General features: G+C 41.6%; 1 protein-coding gene across 1 annotated transcript in view; it reads left to right on the top strand.

Moving 5' to 3' along the window:
- The window catches only part of GLIS1 (GLIS family zinc finger 1), a 167,095-nt gene extending 149,798 nt beyond the window's left edge, over window positions 1–17,297 (top strand). The window contains 5 exon segments of the mRNA XM_015870832.2: window positions 4,619–4,722; window positions 4,725–4,773; window positions 4,775–4,800; window positions 13,146–13,313; window positions 16,619–17,297. Coding sequence (XP_015726318.1) covers window positions 4,619–4,722; window positions 4,725–4,773; window positions 4,775–4,800; window positions 13,146–13,313; window positions 16,619–16,755 — 484 coding nt within the window. The 3' untranslated portion in view covers window positions 16,756–17,297.
- Window positions 17,298–17,971: the final 674 nt, after the last annotated feature.

The raw sequence follows: 17,971 nt of genomic DNA, 5'->3' as shown, positions 1-17,971 counted from the left end.
AGAATGAGGGGGCAGAGATTAATAATTTTATATTTTGGCTTTTAATTTAATAAAATCCGTCTGTTAAGATTCAGAGTTCTGTGTTTCCACTGCTGTGAGTGGCAGATGCTTTGCAGTAGAGGTGAGGAAGCGGCTCGTGGTCTGTGTCTACCATTTGTGTTAGTGACTCTTCTTGGACAGGATCTCATCAGACTTCAGGAGCTTATCTAAGAAGGGCTGTGAAACCAAGTAATTTCAGATAATGTTTAACACAGTACAGAAATGTTTGTGGCATCATAGACAAGGGATGTTATCAACTTAGGATCAGTTCTTCCAATACTATTCTGTCAGTTCTGTGGGTGATGGAATTACAAAAACAAGATTTTTCTGATTAGTCCTTTTACTTAATTGTCTACTGTTGCATCCTCGGGAGAGGACTGCACTAGGCTTGCAATTCCATCTGAAATCGTAGGTCCCTCAAGACTAGTATTATGTCTTCAGCGCCATCCTACACGTGGTGCTTCAAAGGGAATCTGAAAAACTCCCAATACCTGGTCAATCACGTGAAGTTGTATGATGAGTGAAGAGTGAGAATTCCTCTCTGATTTCTTGGGTGATCAGTTTACATCCTGAAGCACGAGATTTGATTACCCCTTGCTTAGCATGGAAACGTAGGTTTTGGCCATTAAATTATTCACCCTGTTTGTAAAAAACCTATCTTGACTGTTTGACTCTGTGACTTTTACTATTCTAGTATATCTTCAACTGCTTTTAACTCCTACAGTGATTTAATGCATTAAAACAGAAAGGAGCTCTTCTGTATTCAGTGTTGATGCATAATACCTCTAATTTCTCCAAATTTGGTTTCACTTTGCATCCTGCTGTCCACATTCTGAGTATATTCAGATCTGTTTTGAGTTTCCTGCAAGCACCTGAGTAGATTGTTGGGAAACTGAAGTATTTTCAGTGAGCAGTCACCAGTTTTTCCTTGCTTTATCCAGATCACAAGTAAACATTCTCCTTAGCATTTCCTTTCAGACCAGGAACATTTTTTAGCAATAGCAATTCAATCAGTAGGCAACTGAAAATCTGCTGGATTCAGAGAGGAAATTGAGCTAGGAACTTCATTAGTGTCTATACCAGGAAATGGATAGGAATGAAGTAAGAGCATGATTAAGATGTTAAGGACACAGTGGGGATAATTAAAGCTTAGCAGTGTTTTGATTTGTTACTTGAGATAATGAAAGCATTTGATCATCAAGCATCCTTATAAAAGGGTGGAATGCACTGACAGCCCTACTGGATCAGCAGTGTAATCAAGCTGTAAGAACTGTTCATCTTTTCTTTGCATTGTCAGTAGTGTTAACAAGACAGGAAAAAAGATGTATCTTCTCAGACAGAAAGATTCAGGATAATTGGGAGCCCCTTAAAATTTAAATGAATTAAGGAAAGATTTTATTTTTTTTCATGTATGTGCGAGTATTTATCTATAAACTGCCAATATAACTATATAGAGGTGCAGATATATATTAAAAGGTCCCCCAAAGCACCTGCAGACTTTACCAAGTTATGCAAGTTACAATTAAAATAAAATATATGGCATATATTTATTATTAATATACAAACCAAAGCAAACTGTGGTTGTAGTACAGCATTAACAGGAAATGTACAGGCTATTAGTTACTGAAACATATGCCTGAGCTACTGCCTCGGAATTTTTAATGTATCCAGCTGAGTTTCTGGCTTAAATAGTTCAGTGTTTCCCCTTCCATACAAAGGCATTTCCTTTTAAGCTATTGAAATTTGTATCAGGAATGATTCTGCCTATCCTTTAACAACTTGAGTATCACAGCAAACATGATCAGTAGACAACAAACATTTAGGACGGAATTAAAGGCAGGGCACTGGTGGCTGGACAGTTAGTTGATGAAAAACTCCTTGAGTCTGCCAGAGGACATGTGCACACAGAGAACAGTATTTTAGGGGGCCAGCTGGCGCTGTTGGCATTGTGATGGCTACTTTAGGGAGACAAATTCCCATATTAGCCACTTATCCCTAAATACAGATTTTCCTGCTGAGCAATGCTATTTCCTAGCTAAAAATGTGCCCTAACTTATGGAAAACATGAAATTTCCCTATTTGGGAATTTGAGACTGAGGAGAAAGCAGTCGATTTCATGGTTACCTGCTCGAAATGTGTGAAAATCTTCACACAGAGAAGGCAGAGTGCTGAGCATTACACAGGGCTCTCAGGGTCTCAGCCCTAGTTGCTGCACTACAGGTTACTAGGATACTGGCTGCCTGCAGGCAGCAATGTTTGCTGAGCCCCAGCACTGTGCCGGCAAAGCAAGTGGAAGCAGGGAGCTGGCAGCCCCACACCTCCTCACCCCTGCTGCCTCCTGGCCTGGTGCTGGTGTGCCCTCCCTCCTGCTCCCAACAAATCCATTGCGAAGGCTTTGAGGCACAAACCCTGGCAAACCTTTGAGCTCATACAGAGCAGGCTCAGGAACCCTAACACAGGCAGTCACAGAGTGCTCGCTCACCAAAAGTATTTTCCTCCCTCATTCAGAGTGGTTTCTGGCTGGTCCAGCCTTGGAGTCTTCAGTACATCTTTTGTTTCTCTTTAAAATGTGTGTGTGGTCATTATCCATATAAATGTCACTATCATGATCTCTTCTGGCTGTTATCCTTCCAAAGAAAACAACTGCAATCTTTGTAATCTCCTTTCAGATAGAAGTATTTCCTGGCTTCTGTTAGCATTTCTGGCATGTCAAGGACCACGTCTCCATGTGCCATTTGAATGGGCTGGTGACCGTTCTGTCACTTGTGGTCGTGCTTTACCAGAACTCCCTGGCAGCATCGGATGGGACTGTAGCAAAGCTCGTCTGCAGGTTGCAGCAGATAAAGGCAGCCCTATCTGCATGCAGTCCTCAACATTGACACATTTCAGAGAATTTGTGGAAGATCCAGCATGGAGCTGGGTGGCACATCAGCCTGGGATCTGATGAGGGCACGGCTGGTCCTGCACGGCCTGCCCTGATGCAGCCCCGCTCCCCATTCCTGCTGAGCCTGCAGCCCCAGCTCCTAGTTTTTGTTGCAGAGCTATTTTTAATGTGTGCTTGAAACAAAAACAAGCAAACAAAAAAACCCCACAGACTAATAAGATTTTTTACTTGCATAATGGCTTTATAATTCTGCTTCAGTTATCTATATGTATTGCAGACCTTTGCTTATGAGGAGTTACGTTTCTCACAAAAGGTTTGTTTTCCAGTTCTTAGACATTTGGCTTGAAAATGTCCTTGTCTTAATCCATGTAACAGTACTTGCTTATTTCTTCAGTGGAGTTTGGGGAAATTTGGACTCTCTGTAGTCTGTATTACGTGCCTTATTTTTGTGTTTTGGGGTGGTGGAGTTATTTCATCATAGGATTGGCTTTAACCAGCTGATTCATTTAAACCCCTGTTAATAAGCATCACTGTGACACTATGCCACTGTGACAGCTCTTGGCAGTGATCCTCTGCCCACACCTTAGATTTGAAAGATGAAAGCTTGTTCCAGGCAGACCTCACATTTGAAAGTGTAACCTTGGGCTGTTTAGCAAGCAGCCATTTGTCACAGCTGTAGTAGGAGGCGAAAAGGTCCAGTTTATAACAAGTTACTCATTTACAGGGTTAATTTAATGCCGCTATAAAAAAGGCTTATGCCTGAACGGCCATGTTTTTGGTCATGTCTTCTGCACCACCACATCTTCCTGTGTGTGAATGGCCAGATGAGCTCCATGCAAATGGTTCATTCTGTGTGGTCCAGCTGCTGTGCCCGCCTTGGTGGGCTGGGGGCACTCCATGGCCAGGGAACATTGAAACTTATCTACCGGTGGTGGAGGAGTGCCCAGGGATTTCATGGCAGTGGGCCAGTGATGCTCTTCTTCAGCTGCTTCAGCTTCCTTTGGGAATGCAGGGTCAGGTCTGTCCCCTGAGCTGGGCTGTCCCCATGCTCCTGTGCTGGCCTGACTCCCAGCTGTCCCTGGGGAATTTTCCATCTCTTAGACTCCACCCTGCCCAGTTTTCCGGGGGTTGGGGAGGTGTTGCCACGAGCAAACCCCTTATTCAGGCCTTCTCTTTGAAAGGGCAGCGCCAGCTGTTGCAGTTAATTCTGTATTTCTTGCAGCGAATCTAAAAAATACTTTATGAGGAATAATTGAAACTAATGCTATTCTCTTTGTCTTGGCTGAAACCCGGGGTAGAAAGCTTTACAACTACGAGGCACTCGAACAATTTTACATGCTTTTACTTCAGACTTATTTCTCCACTTCTGTTTCTGGACGTGTTTCTCAGCTTACAGAATGTCTAATTAAAACTGACCCGTGTCTAAGTTGCTTTTCTGAGCAGTGATGTAAGTTTGGTTCTGTCATTGTAATTAATACAGGAAGTCAGTGTAAAGAAACATCAATCATTTTCTAACTGCCTTCCCTGCTAATAAAGACCTGAAAGCAGCAATGCATTGTTATCTTTCTTTTGCAGCATAATTTATAGCTGCAAAATAAATGTTTCTCTATCTTGCTGTCACATCTGTAGGACCTTTCAAGTATTTCATTCTCCCATATTTGATATGTGAAGTTTTTCTGTATTTCCTTTTTCTAGGCTGGCTCCCAACATCATCTCTCCGCTTGTCAGCCCCCTGAAAGCATTAGTTCCACCTTCCCTCCTGCAGAAGCACAGCTCTCCGTCATCGCACAGCCAGTCACCCATGGGCAGCAGTTTTCTGGAGTACCCAACAAACCATACGCTCAGTTCAGAACAATCTGTACAGCAGGGATCTCAAGGTAACTTCCTTCTTTTTCCTCTTTTTCAACTTTTCTGATTCCTACTTGGGAAAAAATAATTTACTCCAGTTTTTGCATTTTCTGCTAATGTTGTTGTGTGAAGGGTCTGACAGCGTTTCAGTGGGAACTCCTACCTTTTACATGGTTTATTGGGTCAAAATTACAGACCATTTTTAACAGTGATATTATATTATAATAGGGAAAGCATATCTATTGCATTTATTCGGCTTCTTTTTAGGACATGATTTCACAAAGGTGTTTGTGAGAATGAATTACACCCACAGAGAACTCTGACTCAAACATAAGTGAAATGGTGCTGACTCACTCCTTGATTGTCACGGAAGGGGTTGCTCTCACAAGACAGTAGATGCCAAGTGCACAGCTGCTGTGACCTCGCCAACAATCCGAATAATCAGCCTTTCATTCCACTGTTCAAGCTGAACTAAGACACAATAGCACCCTCTGCCCTACACCAAGTCATTTTTAGCTCACTTGCTAAAATAAATGAAGAGATGCACACTTTGGCAGTGTTCTGTTCTATCCACCAATGATGCTGTACCAGTTGTGATCTTAGATAAAGAAAGATTATTTTCCTATTTGATATTCATCAGTTTTGTTTATTGTTATACATAGTAATCTGCGAAGACACACTGCAGAGCTATAGAGTGTCAGTGTACTTTGAGGGCAGGAATGGCAGCAGCTGGGCAGCTACCCCACTGCTTCATTTAAAACAGTTTTTTGTTCTGAATTACTCAGCCTTTTTAATGGGGAGCTTATTTTCCTATTCCTGAGTTCTGCTGTGGGACCTCTACAGTTTTTGAGGTATAAATTAGCAAGTGATACAATTATCACAGATTCTTCCAGTAGCAGAAGCTTGCATACTAAATAAATATGTAATCCAGATGGGTGTGCTGCTTAAGTGTGGGTAAATATTCACAGTACAAAAGTGTGCAGGACATCTGTCTGTTGCAAGTATAACCAAGCACGTGAGTTTGTACAGGCAGATAAACAGCATTTGAAACTCTCTTCACTGCTCTGCTGTCATTTGCATAAGGGTTGTTCTGGGCTGGTGGGATATTACACCATTAATTTACCTGTGGGTAATATAGGAGCTTTGCTTCTCTGAATAAATTCTAAGGGCAATGCAGGATTTTAATACAAAACCCAATGAACAGTTCACAGCTGCATGAGGTTCTGTATCCCAACACTTCCCTCTGCCCTCCAGTCCCCGAGGACCATTTTTGCTCTTTGGTTGGAAGGCCTTAGCCTGAAAAGTTAAAGCAGATTTATATTAAATGATTTGTGCCAAAGAAAAACTAACTCAACCTGATGCTCAACAGATTACTCAATTTTAAAAGATTAACTCTGTGAGGGAAAAGTGGCAGATTTATGATAGCACACATAATGATATATGATGATTATGTTACTATAATGAGCTAAATAACTACAACCACAGAGGAAAGTTTAGCAGATCATTTCTGTGGCAGAACAAATGCATAGACAGAACAAATTTTGAACCACTTAAATAAATTGACTTTATTTCCTTAAGAGACCACATTTCCTTTTGAATGAATTGTTGCTTTCTAAGAGCTATGTTGTAAGCTTTGAAAAAGCAATAATTTTCCACTTTGGCCAAATGTATTATTATAAATTCATAACAGAATTGGTCAGTCCAAAATCAATTTTGATTAGCAGCCCTTGAAATCAATTGATCTGTAACCTGTATTTAGTTCTGCTTGCTTTAAGTCTTTCTTTGCATCTGACTTCATTAATAACACATTTTTCTAATGGATTCCCTAGAGATTTGAGAGCTTTGAATTGCTGCTGCAAAAGGAGTGCTGTGTAAGTTTAGCTGGTTAAAGTTGCGCCCTGATATAGAGCATATAATACTGCAGGTATCTGCGCATTTTCACAACAAGCTTGCATCAAGCTGGTAGCAGAAATACTGATAGTGAAAGAATAAATAAGCTGCAGCTGCTTTATGTTTTAAGCTTGGCTGTCGGCTAAGCTATCACACGGACATCAGGATATGACTGAAGAAATTTGCAACGCAAGTCAGCAATCCTGTAGTTAGTTATACCTGATGTGTCTTTTCCTCAGAAATCTTACACAATCTGAAGGACTTCAATAATTTGTACGTCCATGTGAGTGACACAAGATGGGCATGGATAGACATATTCCAATCATTTGTTCATTACATCCTTCATTTTAAAGCTGCTTAAATTTCCAGGTTGCGCCTTACAGAAGCAGCTGCTGTGCTGTGTGAGGTGGCAAAGTGCAGATTTTCTGACAGAAGTTATTTCAAAGCAGAATTTTAGCGAAATTTATGTGTGGAATTCACTTTTATTTCCTGTATGAACTGTTATATTTCTACCTGTACTGTACATAAACATGTAATAGTTCATTTAAACTGACAGGCCATCAGTTAATTCTTCACCTGAAAATTAACCTTAGAAAATGTGATTGAATCAATCAAAGTGAAAGGAAACCCTGAAGTCTATGTTGACAAAAAATAATAGCCTGAACTGAAATCACAGCCTGAACCTCTGATTAACATCTGAGGGCAAGTGATGAGTCAGCTGTGGGCACATCAGAAGGTAATATCGCTGTGCTCCCAGAACTGGTGAGGCCTGATCCCACCACTCCTAAGATCCCATTAAGGATGACCACACTAAGCAGCATCTCTTGATGGAGATTGCTCCTTTGTGGAGTTCTTGTGGTGAGCCTCAACATCATCCAGCTTTGACTGAAGGCCTCAGATTTGGTGAGTTTTTCCCTTAGATATTCTCTAGCTATCTATTTACACTATACTTGTATTATTCCGACTATACAAACCATTAGTTAGGAGATTTTAATCATGTCTGAGCTCCTCATACTTTCTGTGATAGGTATGTGGGAGGTAAGCCAGGTAGAAGTAAAACATTTCAGAAAACCTAAAGGGAACCATAGCAAAATGGGCTTTAGAAAACAAACAAGCTTACAAAAGTGACTGAGGGAGCTGGGACTATTCAGCCTGGAGGAAAGGAGGCTTGAGGCTGACCTCATTCCTCTCTGCAAGTATCTGAAAGGTGGTTGCAGGGACAGCCAGAGAATCAGAGAATGGTTTGTATCAAGAGATGTCAGTCTCTTTTCTCAGGTGATGAGGCAGGTGGGTAAGTACCGGAATGGGCTGTCCATGGAGGCAAGGGGAGTGACAATCACTGGCAGTTTTATTTAAGAGATGCTTGAATGTGGCACCAAGGGACAAGGCTTATGGATGGGACTCAGTAGATCAGGTTGATGGTTGGACCTGTTGCTATTAAAGGCCTTTTCCAACCCGAAGATTCTGTGATTGTACAGTGACATATGGTATAGTTAGAGAGTACCAAGAATCTCATTTTTCTTAAATACCAAAAATGTTTAAAAAATATATAAATGTAGTAAGTTCTGCCTTGTACTACATATCCAAAGTAAACATTGCGTTGTCTGCAAGCAATTTCATTTCCTGTGGGTTGTGTAAAATTCATGAAACCTTATCTGGGCAAGAGTGCCAGTTGTTACAAAAGCCCTTGTGGTTGCTGTAGCTCACATGGCCTTTCAGTCTCATCTAATTACTTTGGTGTTTTGGGAATATGGCATTTAAACAAGCTGGGGGATTTTCCCTTTTTGTTAGTGTCAGAGTTACATGAGGATCAAATCCTCTCAAGCAGACTGACTGGGTCTCTTGAATGACACCAGGCTACTGAAGGCCATCAGCATCCTCCTATCAAAAGAAACTCTGACTATTCTGAAGAAGCAACAGGGTGGGGAGAATAGAAAGAGTAGTAAAACTCCTGAGAAAATCCTACAGGCAAAGCAGCTCCCTGGGTCCTGCAGTACTGCAGCCTGGAGGTATGCATAGGTTTGGTCACTCCAAGTCTGATTTCCACCTTCCGACACAGATATCCAACTAGCTACATTTTCACTGCAGCTGTGCAGCTCTTTTTCAGACCTACTCGATGTCCATGGTCACAATGCCCATCTGCCCAGTCACACTATTCCTAGAGCAGCCCTTAGAGACGGTAGACTTAAGACACCACACAGAGACGAGAGCCGTGTAATCCATAGGCTGTGAGCTGGTTCTGGATCCAACTAGCTTCTATCAGTTCTGTCATGCTTGACTGCTCTTGGATTTTATAAGCCACTGCTCCAGCCATGTAGATCATAAAGATTTTAATTGTTTTAACAAAGGTGAGCTTGGGAGCATGGCAAAAGAGCAGCAATTACAGAGACAGAAAATACACATGATGCTTTCCCTAGAAGTGATGCATATGGCAGATGTTCTGGAAAATGTTCAGGGTTTTTCTCTTGCAATGCATCTAAGTGCTCTCTGTAACCAGTATACCTCATCTGAAGCCAAGTGTCTCTTTTTTTCCACTGCTCATCTCAAAGATGTTTGTTTATGTTTTGTAAACAGAAAAGCCAGCTTAATTAGCGAAAGCCATCAGTAAAGCTCTGTACCTAAACCACATCAAAAGTAAGGCTTGCTACCTCTCCTAAGGGCTCCTAGGTTTTTTGAGCCAGACTCTCCATTCAGTAAACAGAATTGGCTTCTATTTGTTCTAAGGAGATCATTTCTGGGGGCCACCCTTGACATAGCATCAAATATGGTCTGTTGGTACAGTGTGTTTAGAGTCTTTATCTAATGTGACCATCCATTCATACTTCACTGATCAGGGATATCAGCTTTTTTTGTGGTGGAGGATCACAGATTTTCAAGAGATGAATCATCTAATCCTTGTCTGTTCTGCCAAAACACATATACACCTCCGTAAAACTCGAATGAAGCTTCATTCGTCTGGACTGACCTTGACATTTCTCACCACCAGAACATTGCTCAACTGCCTATATATAATATACGTTAGTAGACAAAAACACTACCGGAATGAACAGACGGGCCTGGCTTTGCCTGATGTTACGCTTAGCAAACTTTTAAGATAGCACACACTGAAACAAGCAGAGGAGATCTTCTTAGCTATAAAAAACCTTGTCCCTTGTACATCGTGCAGTGTACAAATTCCTCCCTGACTTTCTTTAGGGAAATGTTTCTTCTTACTGCGTAGAATTGGAAGGACACAGCCCCTATTTGTTTTTCTGTCAATTTCAGAAAACTCCTGATGGGCATATTCTACTGAATATTAACCCTTACTTGGTTGGGTTTCAGTCATCAAGTGAAGAACATTTAGGAAGGACCAGTTAGAGAAGGTGATAGAAAAATAGTTCATCTGAATGTGCAGCTGATGTGCATCACATCTGGGAATGAGGAAGATGCTACTGGGGGGAAGAATTAGATCAGGCCATGTTTGGTATAAAATCTTGTTGCATGCTTTCAGGTTTTCTTATGAGAGCAAAGAACACCTTCTAAGATGCTGACACGAACTTGTAGATTGTAAAATTGCTTCCCTCAGCAACTTACACGTTCTCACGTATAGGAACCGAGACAATCATATACCTAATCTAAACACAGTAAAGTATTTAATGCTAAATAACTTCTTTTGTGTACAATTCGTTCTGAACTTCCACTAGTGAAACAAAAATACATACACTGGTAATATATTTTTAATCTTTATTGAAACATACACAAATGGAATTTATCGAACATATAAAATAGAGAAAAACAAAAACATGAAGCTTAAGATAATTTAAATTTTAAAATGAGATATGCGACCTTGCTGGTGCGAAACGAACGTATCAGTCTGGTCCAGTGGCAATAGCTGCAATTCTCAGTGAGTCCTCAAGTTGTTCAGTGGAGATGTTTGCTGAAATTCTACTCTTCTTGTGCTTCATCCTTCAAAAAAGTTTTTCACAAAACCGCATACTGCTAAAAAGCAAGGGCACACATCAGGTATGGTTGTGAGGGGTATTTATCTCTGATAAGAGAGGTCTTGCAGGAGTCTCTTAAGAGCATGGGGGGTCCTATATATATATATAACTTAGATAATATAATAACATTATTATTATGTTATAATCTCTCAGGTACCTGTGCTGCATCGCCTGCTGTTTGCTGCATCCTTGTTGAAACAGGGGCTGAGCCCTGTCCTTAGTGATGTCAGTGGGATTCTTGCTGGCAGTTGAATTCCTCGAGGGGTCGTCTGGTACTCCTCCATTAAGGGCTATCTTGGGCCTCCAACTGGCGGAGCCGGTTGTAATACTTAATTTCGTCCTTTTTCCCAAGCAGTCTGTTCTATGGAAGCTAAGTCTATTTGTCCAGCTCCCTGGAAGTGACAGAACATGGGCACAGTGAAAGGGGCAGCAGGCTTATTTTGCAGAGGATTTATCTTTCAGGGACTGGGCTTTCTCTGGAGGTAGTCCAGCCTCACAGGACTGCTCAGGCAGCACATGGGGGCTCATGCCACTCCAGCAGGCCCCGTGTTGCACAGAGGGCTCCCAGTGGGGTGTCAGCCCTGTGGCTGAGTTGGTCCTTTGGGAGAGGTAATGGACTTTCTGGGGTCTTTCTGCTTTTACTATACTGCCCCCCCTGAACTATCATGACACAGGTCTATTGTGGTATTACCCCTTCTTTCCTCATCACCAGCGCGGCACGTCTTGTGAAAAATGAGCATCAAACTCACTGACACCTGTTCCTCAGGGTCTTCTTACTTTTTCTCAGAGGCTGCGGGCAATTGTCAGCAGGCAGAGACGACAGACTTTTATCAGGATATCCGTAAAGGAGCCAGGTTTTCCCTGCTCGGTCCCAGATAGTCCCAGAGGAGGCCCAGGGGGCTGGACAGATGACGGCCTTCAGCTTGGTGAGCAAGGGCTGCTGCTCCAAGCACTCTGTTACACCAGCCCTGCAGAACCTGTAGCGGACCCATCCGGGGCGAGAGGGAAGGCCAGTCCATCCGGGCCAGTTGAAGTTCTGGTACTCAAAGTCAAGCAGCAGCTGCACCTCAGGAGGGACCAGCTTTTTCTTCCCATCAGGAGAGCTGGAACAGCCAGGTTCCTTTCTAATGGATGGAGACGTGGTCATAACGAAGGCTAGGAAGAAAAGTCAGGATGTACTTCATCCTGTTTGCTCTCAAGAACAATCTAAACGCAAAGCGGTGCTCAATCAGAGCAGAGCTTCAGAGATCCAGCAGTAGTCACCAGGACAGATCAACTGTCTCACGTGTCTGCACTGGGGAGGGGGGCAGCCAACGTGACTATGCCGCACTCTATGATATCACAGAGCCTATGCCTGGATACCAACTGTAATGTTGCTAGTGAGCCCCACTGGACTCCCAGGACCGTTGGTGTGTTTCCTAGGTATCCTAGAGAGCATTCCAGAGCTCAGGTGTGTCACCCTAGGGTGACCGAATGCTTCCAGTGTGCCCTTTAGGGCTCACAGAACCTCCCAGCGTGCTCTCAAGCACGCAATGTTCTCAAATTCCTTTGTCAGACAATGGACAAGACACTGTGTGATATTTTGCTGATGTCACTCGCAGAGCTGATGGTTCAGCCAAGTATGCACGATCCATGCAAGTATTTCGCCATTACTGACGCAACGCCACCGGGTCGGAGCAGCACTGCATTGCCTCCCATTGCTTGGTTTCAGCCCAGGTGGGGATCACAGCACACCAGTGGTAACTCAGTGTGTGGTTGGTGCTGAGGAGCTGGGCTGAACCTCTGGGCAGAGCTGCTGCTATGATGACGCAGGGCAGTGGATGGGCTGAAGTGTGAACTGTGCTGGGCCACACGTGGCCAGCAGGCTGTGGGTTGGACATGCCTGCTGTAGCTGAACACAAAGTCTTCACCTGATGTCCATGTGGAGTCAGACCTGAACCTCTAGTGCCATTCTGCTTGCAGACTGTAGCCCTGTATTCGTGGAAACATTTTCATTTGAAATAAAGGCAGTCTGGGAAAGGAGAAGTTTAAGGAGTAAACAGTGCTTTCTCCAGCAGCGTGTAATGAATGCTGGATGGGAGAAGACTTTACTATGCTGTGAACAGAGCATTTAAATATTACATTATTGTACTAACAGTAATTCATTACAAAATCCTTCCCTTAGGAGTGAGTATCCTGGACTGCATCCAGTGAAGTACTCAATACTTAGCTTTGATTGAACACAAGTGGGTTATGGAGTTCGTTCATCCAGTCTCTTCTATTGCCTGAAAGGAAGCACATCCTTGACATTTTTGCTAGACTGGGATCACAGTCCACAGCACCTTGAGGGACCGAGTCTGACATAGCTTTTATATGATTATGCCTTCTAGAACAGTGTGGTCATCTTTCCATAGTTAAAACTGAGGAACTGAAAAAAAACCACAATAGTAATGAAATACTGTGACAGAAACGGAGCAGAATCTATTGCAGTAGTGTTAAAATGTGTATGCAATATCTGTTTTCAGGTTACCAAGGCAGCTTTCACTCAATACAAAACTGTTTCCACTATGGAGACTGCTACAGAACAATGGACCAGTCTGTCACCAGTGATGTGCTAACAGGGGAATCCCATTGCTTTAATCCTCTGAGACATAATGGCTATCACATACTCAGTGCACCTTTAGCTTCAACAGGTAATTTATTCTACCTATAAAAAGTTATCTGCATGATATTTTTAGCAGGATGGGAAAATAACATATTTTGAAGTCAGTATTATTACAAAAATATGTTTTCACTTGAAACTCAGTCACTGAAATTCATCTGGATCTATAAAAATCCCCACAAGGAAAGCAGTTTTTTTCTTTTAGTTCTATATTGAGACAGACAGGTTTTGCCTTTATGTTGGATGTCAGAGAGAACACAAACAGGTGATTTATTGAGTGGGCTATTCATTGTACATGTCTTCGCATGTGCTCAGGCAGGTTTTTTTGATCAGACTGCAGTTGAGAACATAGTTAGCAAGATTCAGGAGAAAATAGCAGCAGCAGGAACTTCCTGCCTGCCTAAGAATAAATGGATGGCTTTGCTTCACAGCACTGATATTTACAGAATTGAAAGGTACTGCTTTGAGAAATTCCACTAACAGTATTTGGTAGTTCTTTTTTGCTTGGAAGTTCCTTTCCATCTGTGTATTGCACGTTCACTGCAGCATTATTTCCCTGTTTAGCTACAGATTTGCGTAGAGTAAAATTTTCTGTGAGCTACAATATTTAGAAGATTATTTCAATCAGTACTTAGTTTTAGAAAGCATTTTTCTACTTTTAAAACTATAATTAAGAATTAATAGAATTACTGACATCAATCACAGTATGAGTATTGTCAGAGCTATGAAATACCACCACTTACTCCATTCTTTACTTATCACCCAATACATTTTTCTTCGTGCCTGCATTCAGGAGAGCATCTCAGCTAGGGACAATAGTGAAAACATGTGTTTAAATGCTCTTTGAAATGGGGCCTGAGTCAGACCACAAAATTAGAGCTGACTTTCCTGTTTGTTTTGTATTAAAGGAGTCTCTGTTCAGAGAGTGCATGCATTTGCCTCGTGTTCCGTACTAGAAAGTGCATTCATCAGTGATTAACACAAGGGAAAAGTTTAAGATGAAGTTTCAACTTCAACTTTGAATTCTTTTTGCATTAATCTTAAAGTTTGATGTTACTAAAACATAGTTACTTCATATTAACATCAAATTTCAAGTTCATATTGACAGACTGCAATATTTAAAGAACAGACTAAATAAACTTTCCAAGAGAAATTGTAGGAGCAAAGAATAATACTATGGCAAGACACCAACTTCAACAACAGTTGATTTTTATGTCTGGGGCTAAACTATTATAAAATATTTCTCTCTAAAAAAATTTGCTTTTATAATGCTTACTGAGGTATGTAAATACTTAAAAGACTCTGAAACATAAATGTGGATGAAATGATATGTATATTATACAAACACATATAAATCTTAGCTCATCTTTTTGTGCATAAAATAGAACCATTCAGGTTTGCAAGATTCATCAAGGCTAGCTATTAACTTTTTGGGGGGCTTTTTATAGCACCATTAATGTTAAATGAGTTCTCATCTCACAGGAATGCCAAATGTGACTGGCAAACAGCTGTTCCATGAATTACATTAACAGGCAATAAATTTTTATTTTCTGTTCAGGACTTTGGATAGCTTATTCTATCTGGAATCTAATAACAGTCTCTCAGGTGTATGCTTATCTTGGGTTTTGTCCATCTGTGGTGGTGTGTCCACCCTGTATACAGACTCATCAAATATAAATTAGCATATCATAAACACACACATAAATTAGCATATCATAAACACTTATCAAAATACTTATTACTCCACTTGGAATGATACACAGCAGAGATAAGCAGGCTAGATTCATCTTTCAGGGACTTAGGCCATATGCTGCATGCCAGAATTATTAGAGTTTGACCCATGAACTGCCACTAAATTAATGTGCTGTAGGGAAATGCATAAATGCAAGTAAGTAGAGAATTTTGCCTCTAATAATAAAAGCAGTATAAAATAGTAAAGTGCTTTAGATTTTAAGGACTGAAGTGACATTTCTTTCTGAAATGAGGACTGGCTGTTCAGGGCTCCAGGATCTGTCATTACCAGGTGCCACACAGCCTGAAGGCCTCACTTAAAGCCTGGTGCAGTTAGATTCATCCTCATCTAGATTCATGTGCTTGCTGTGTTAAGCAGCCTGAAAAGATGAGAAACACAAAGCAGAACAAACAACCTTATTTTATAGAAGGGAAAGTGAGGCACAGAAAATCAAAGTTGTTTCTTAACATCTCCATGGAGTTCCTCTATCAAGCAGAGAATGGAGCCAGGCCCTGGTGCCTTAAGGGTCAGCCACCCACACACTGACTCATAATTCACATGAATGAGATTAATATGAGATTTTCTGCATCAGGCAGTTAGTTGACAGGCATGTTCTTAGCAGGAAGAAGGATCTTGCTCCATATGTTGCATCAGCTGACTTAATGCCAATAGTGGTTATTTAAATTGTGATAGGAGGGCTCTTGATGCAGTCACTCCCCTCTGTTGAAGGTCATCCAGATGCATTCTTCAAGCCTCAACCCTAAGCAGATGATAGGGTAAAACATAGTATGTAGGTCAAGGGACTAACATAAAGGAGTCAATGTTTAATGCTGGGGGCAGGGAAGACTTGATGATCAGGAAATGATTGAAGAAGAAGGCTTAAGAGGTTGTCCAGCCCTCAGCAGACAGTGCCATGGAGTATGCAGGAGGAACTGCACATTGATGCTAGAAGTGTGGACACAGGGACAGATGCTGAAGGGAGAAGGACGGGGCAAGAGGTGAATGCAGTCAATGTGAAGAAAGGAAAGCTGAAAGTTCAACTCAGACAGCATGGTGAGCCTGCGTAGGCTAAGAATGACATTGTGCACAGCCCCTTTTGCACATCCTGTGAGCCTGACTTGCCCCCAGACACTTGTCTACACAGACCTCACCTCTGCAGTATGTGGGGATTCAACAAATGTAGGATCCAAATTGCTCTAAGATCTATAGAGCAGCTGGGAGACAGATGGAATACTTTCCAAAGTGCCGTTAAAAGGAAAAACACACAAAACAAGAGGACAACATCACTTTTAGTACACACTTAGTAGGATCCTTGCCCGTTCATTGTTTTGCCATCCTATTCTGATAATAACTGTAAAGCCTCAAGAGAGTCATACTGATACTTGTGCTGCCCTTGAACATGGGTAGCTTTCCGCAGAAATGAATGGGAACCTCATACGCTATGACACAAGTGCCCATGGAGATTAGTTTGTGTATCTCCTGGGTAAGGCTTTGATGGTAAATCCTATTGTCTTTTCATTAACGCTGTACTGCATTCAGACTTTGCTTCCTTCCTTATATGTACTGGTCCTAAATTATGTCCATACAACTTGTCACGCTTTCAGGCTATGATGCAATCTCTGAAGCACAGTGTGTATCTGAAGACATGGTCTCCAATGGAACCGATGAGAATGGATTTTTCCAAAATGGCGCCTTTGATCACTGCTTGAATCACATTCCTCCCATCTATACAGATACCTAAGAGCAGTGTTGGCCTTACTTCCTTTATTATACCTATAACTGTGTATGTAATAACAAAGGTGTTCAAGTACTTTTATTTAGTCTGTATCCCTATATGTGCTCATTTAAATAAACACCTCACATTTACCAAACCATTTTATACATGAATAGTCTGTGTAAGATAATATTGGAACCTGTTCCTTGGCTGTGGCACTTTGAAATTCATGCTTTAAGGGAATGAGGAGCATTTCAAACCGCTTGTTTTATAAGTTCTCTTGATAAAGTGTAAATGTAAGTTATATAATAAACTTGTAAAGTTTTTTTTTTCCCCTGAAAGATGTGTTGCAATTGAGAATGTCAGTCCCTTCAATCAGTCTTTACTTAAATCACTGGTCAATTCTTTTTGTTGGTTTTTTTTTTTTCTTTTTTTTTTTTTTTTAGTAACTAAAAGGATGTTTTTTTAACTCCCAGACCTCATGTATATAAAATCTTCATTTGCTCAGCTTGTTTTATATTTTCAATTTTACAAGAAAGCATTAAAAACTGGAAACAAGTGTACTGTCATTTCTTTAAGTCATTGGTTTGCCTGGTGAATCCTGATGAACTAAATACAACTACAGTGTATTCACTCCTGACTTGTGCCAGCACAGGTGTGTTTAAATTGAGCTCCTGGAAATATCCCTGGGTTGTCTGGGAGAACCAGAAGAGAGGCAAGCAGTTTGGGACAGCATACCCACAGCAGCAAGCCCTTCCACACTACTATGCGTTCAGCAGCTCCAGAGGTGCCATGTGAGGAGCAGAGCAGTCTGCGGTGGCTTTCCCATGCCCACTTGGGTTACCTGAGAGGCTCCTGATGCTGAAGGCATTCCTCACCACCACACAAATCTCCACAACCATCACCACTAAGGGCACCTAGGTGGAGCATCATTCAATTTCTGGCAAAAAAAAAACACCCCTTCATTTACAGCTTACAGTTACCTGAGCTATCGTGGGACACCTTTGGAAAGCTCACACTGAAGTGACTGAAGACGTTGCTTTCCTCTTTTGCTCTCCTTTCTATTACCAGGATCTGCTTGGCAGCCTCATGCTCATACAATGTTTTCAATGCTTATCTTGTGCCAGGCATGCTAGTGCCAAAACCCAACTCTTCGTTTTCAGCCTTGTAAGCCAATTAGCTGCTCCCCAGAGGAACAGCCTAAAATAAGAAGCAGCTGCTAGGAGATTTCTTGTCTCCACAA

Source organism: Coturnix japonica, chromosome 8, assembly GCF_001577835.2.
Source record: "Coturnix japonica isolate 7356 chromosome 8, Coturnix japonica 2.1, whole genome shotgun sequence".
Lineage (NCBI taxonomy): Eukaryota > Metazoa > Chordata > Aves > Galliformes > Phasianidae > Coturnix > Coturnix japonica.
Note: the sequence above shows the minus strand (reverse complement) of the source record. Positions and strands in the feature narration are given on the sequence as shown.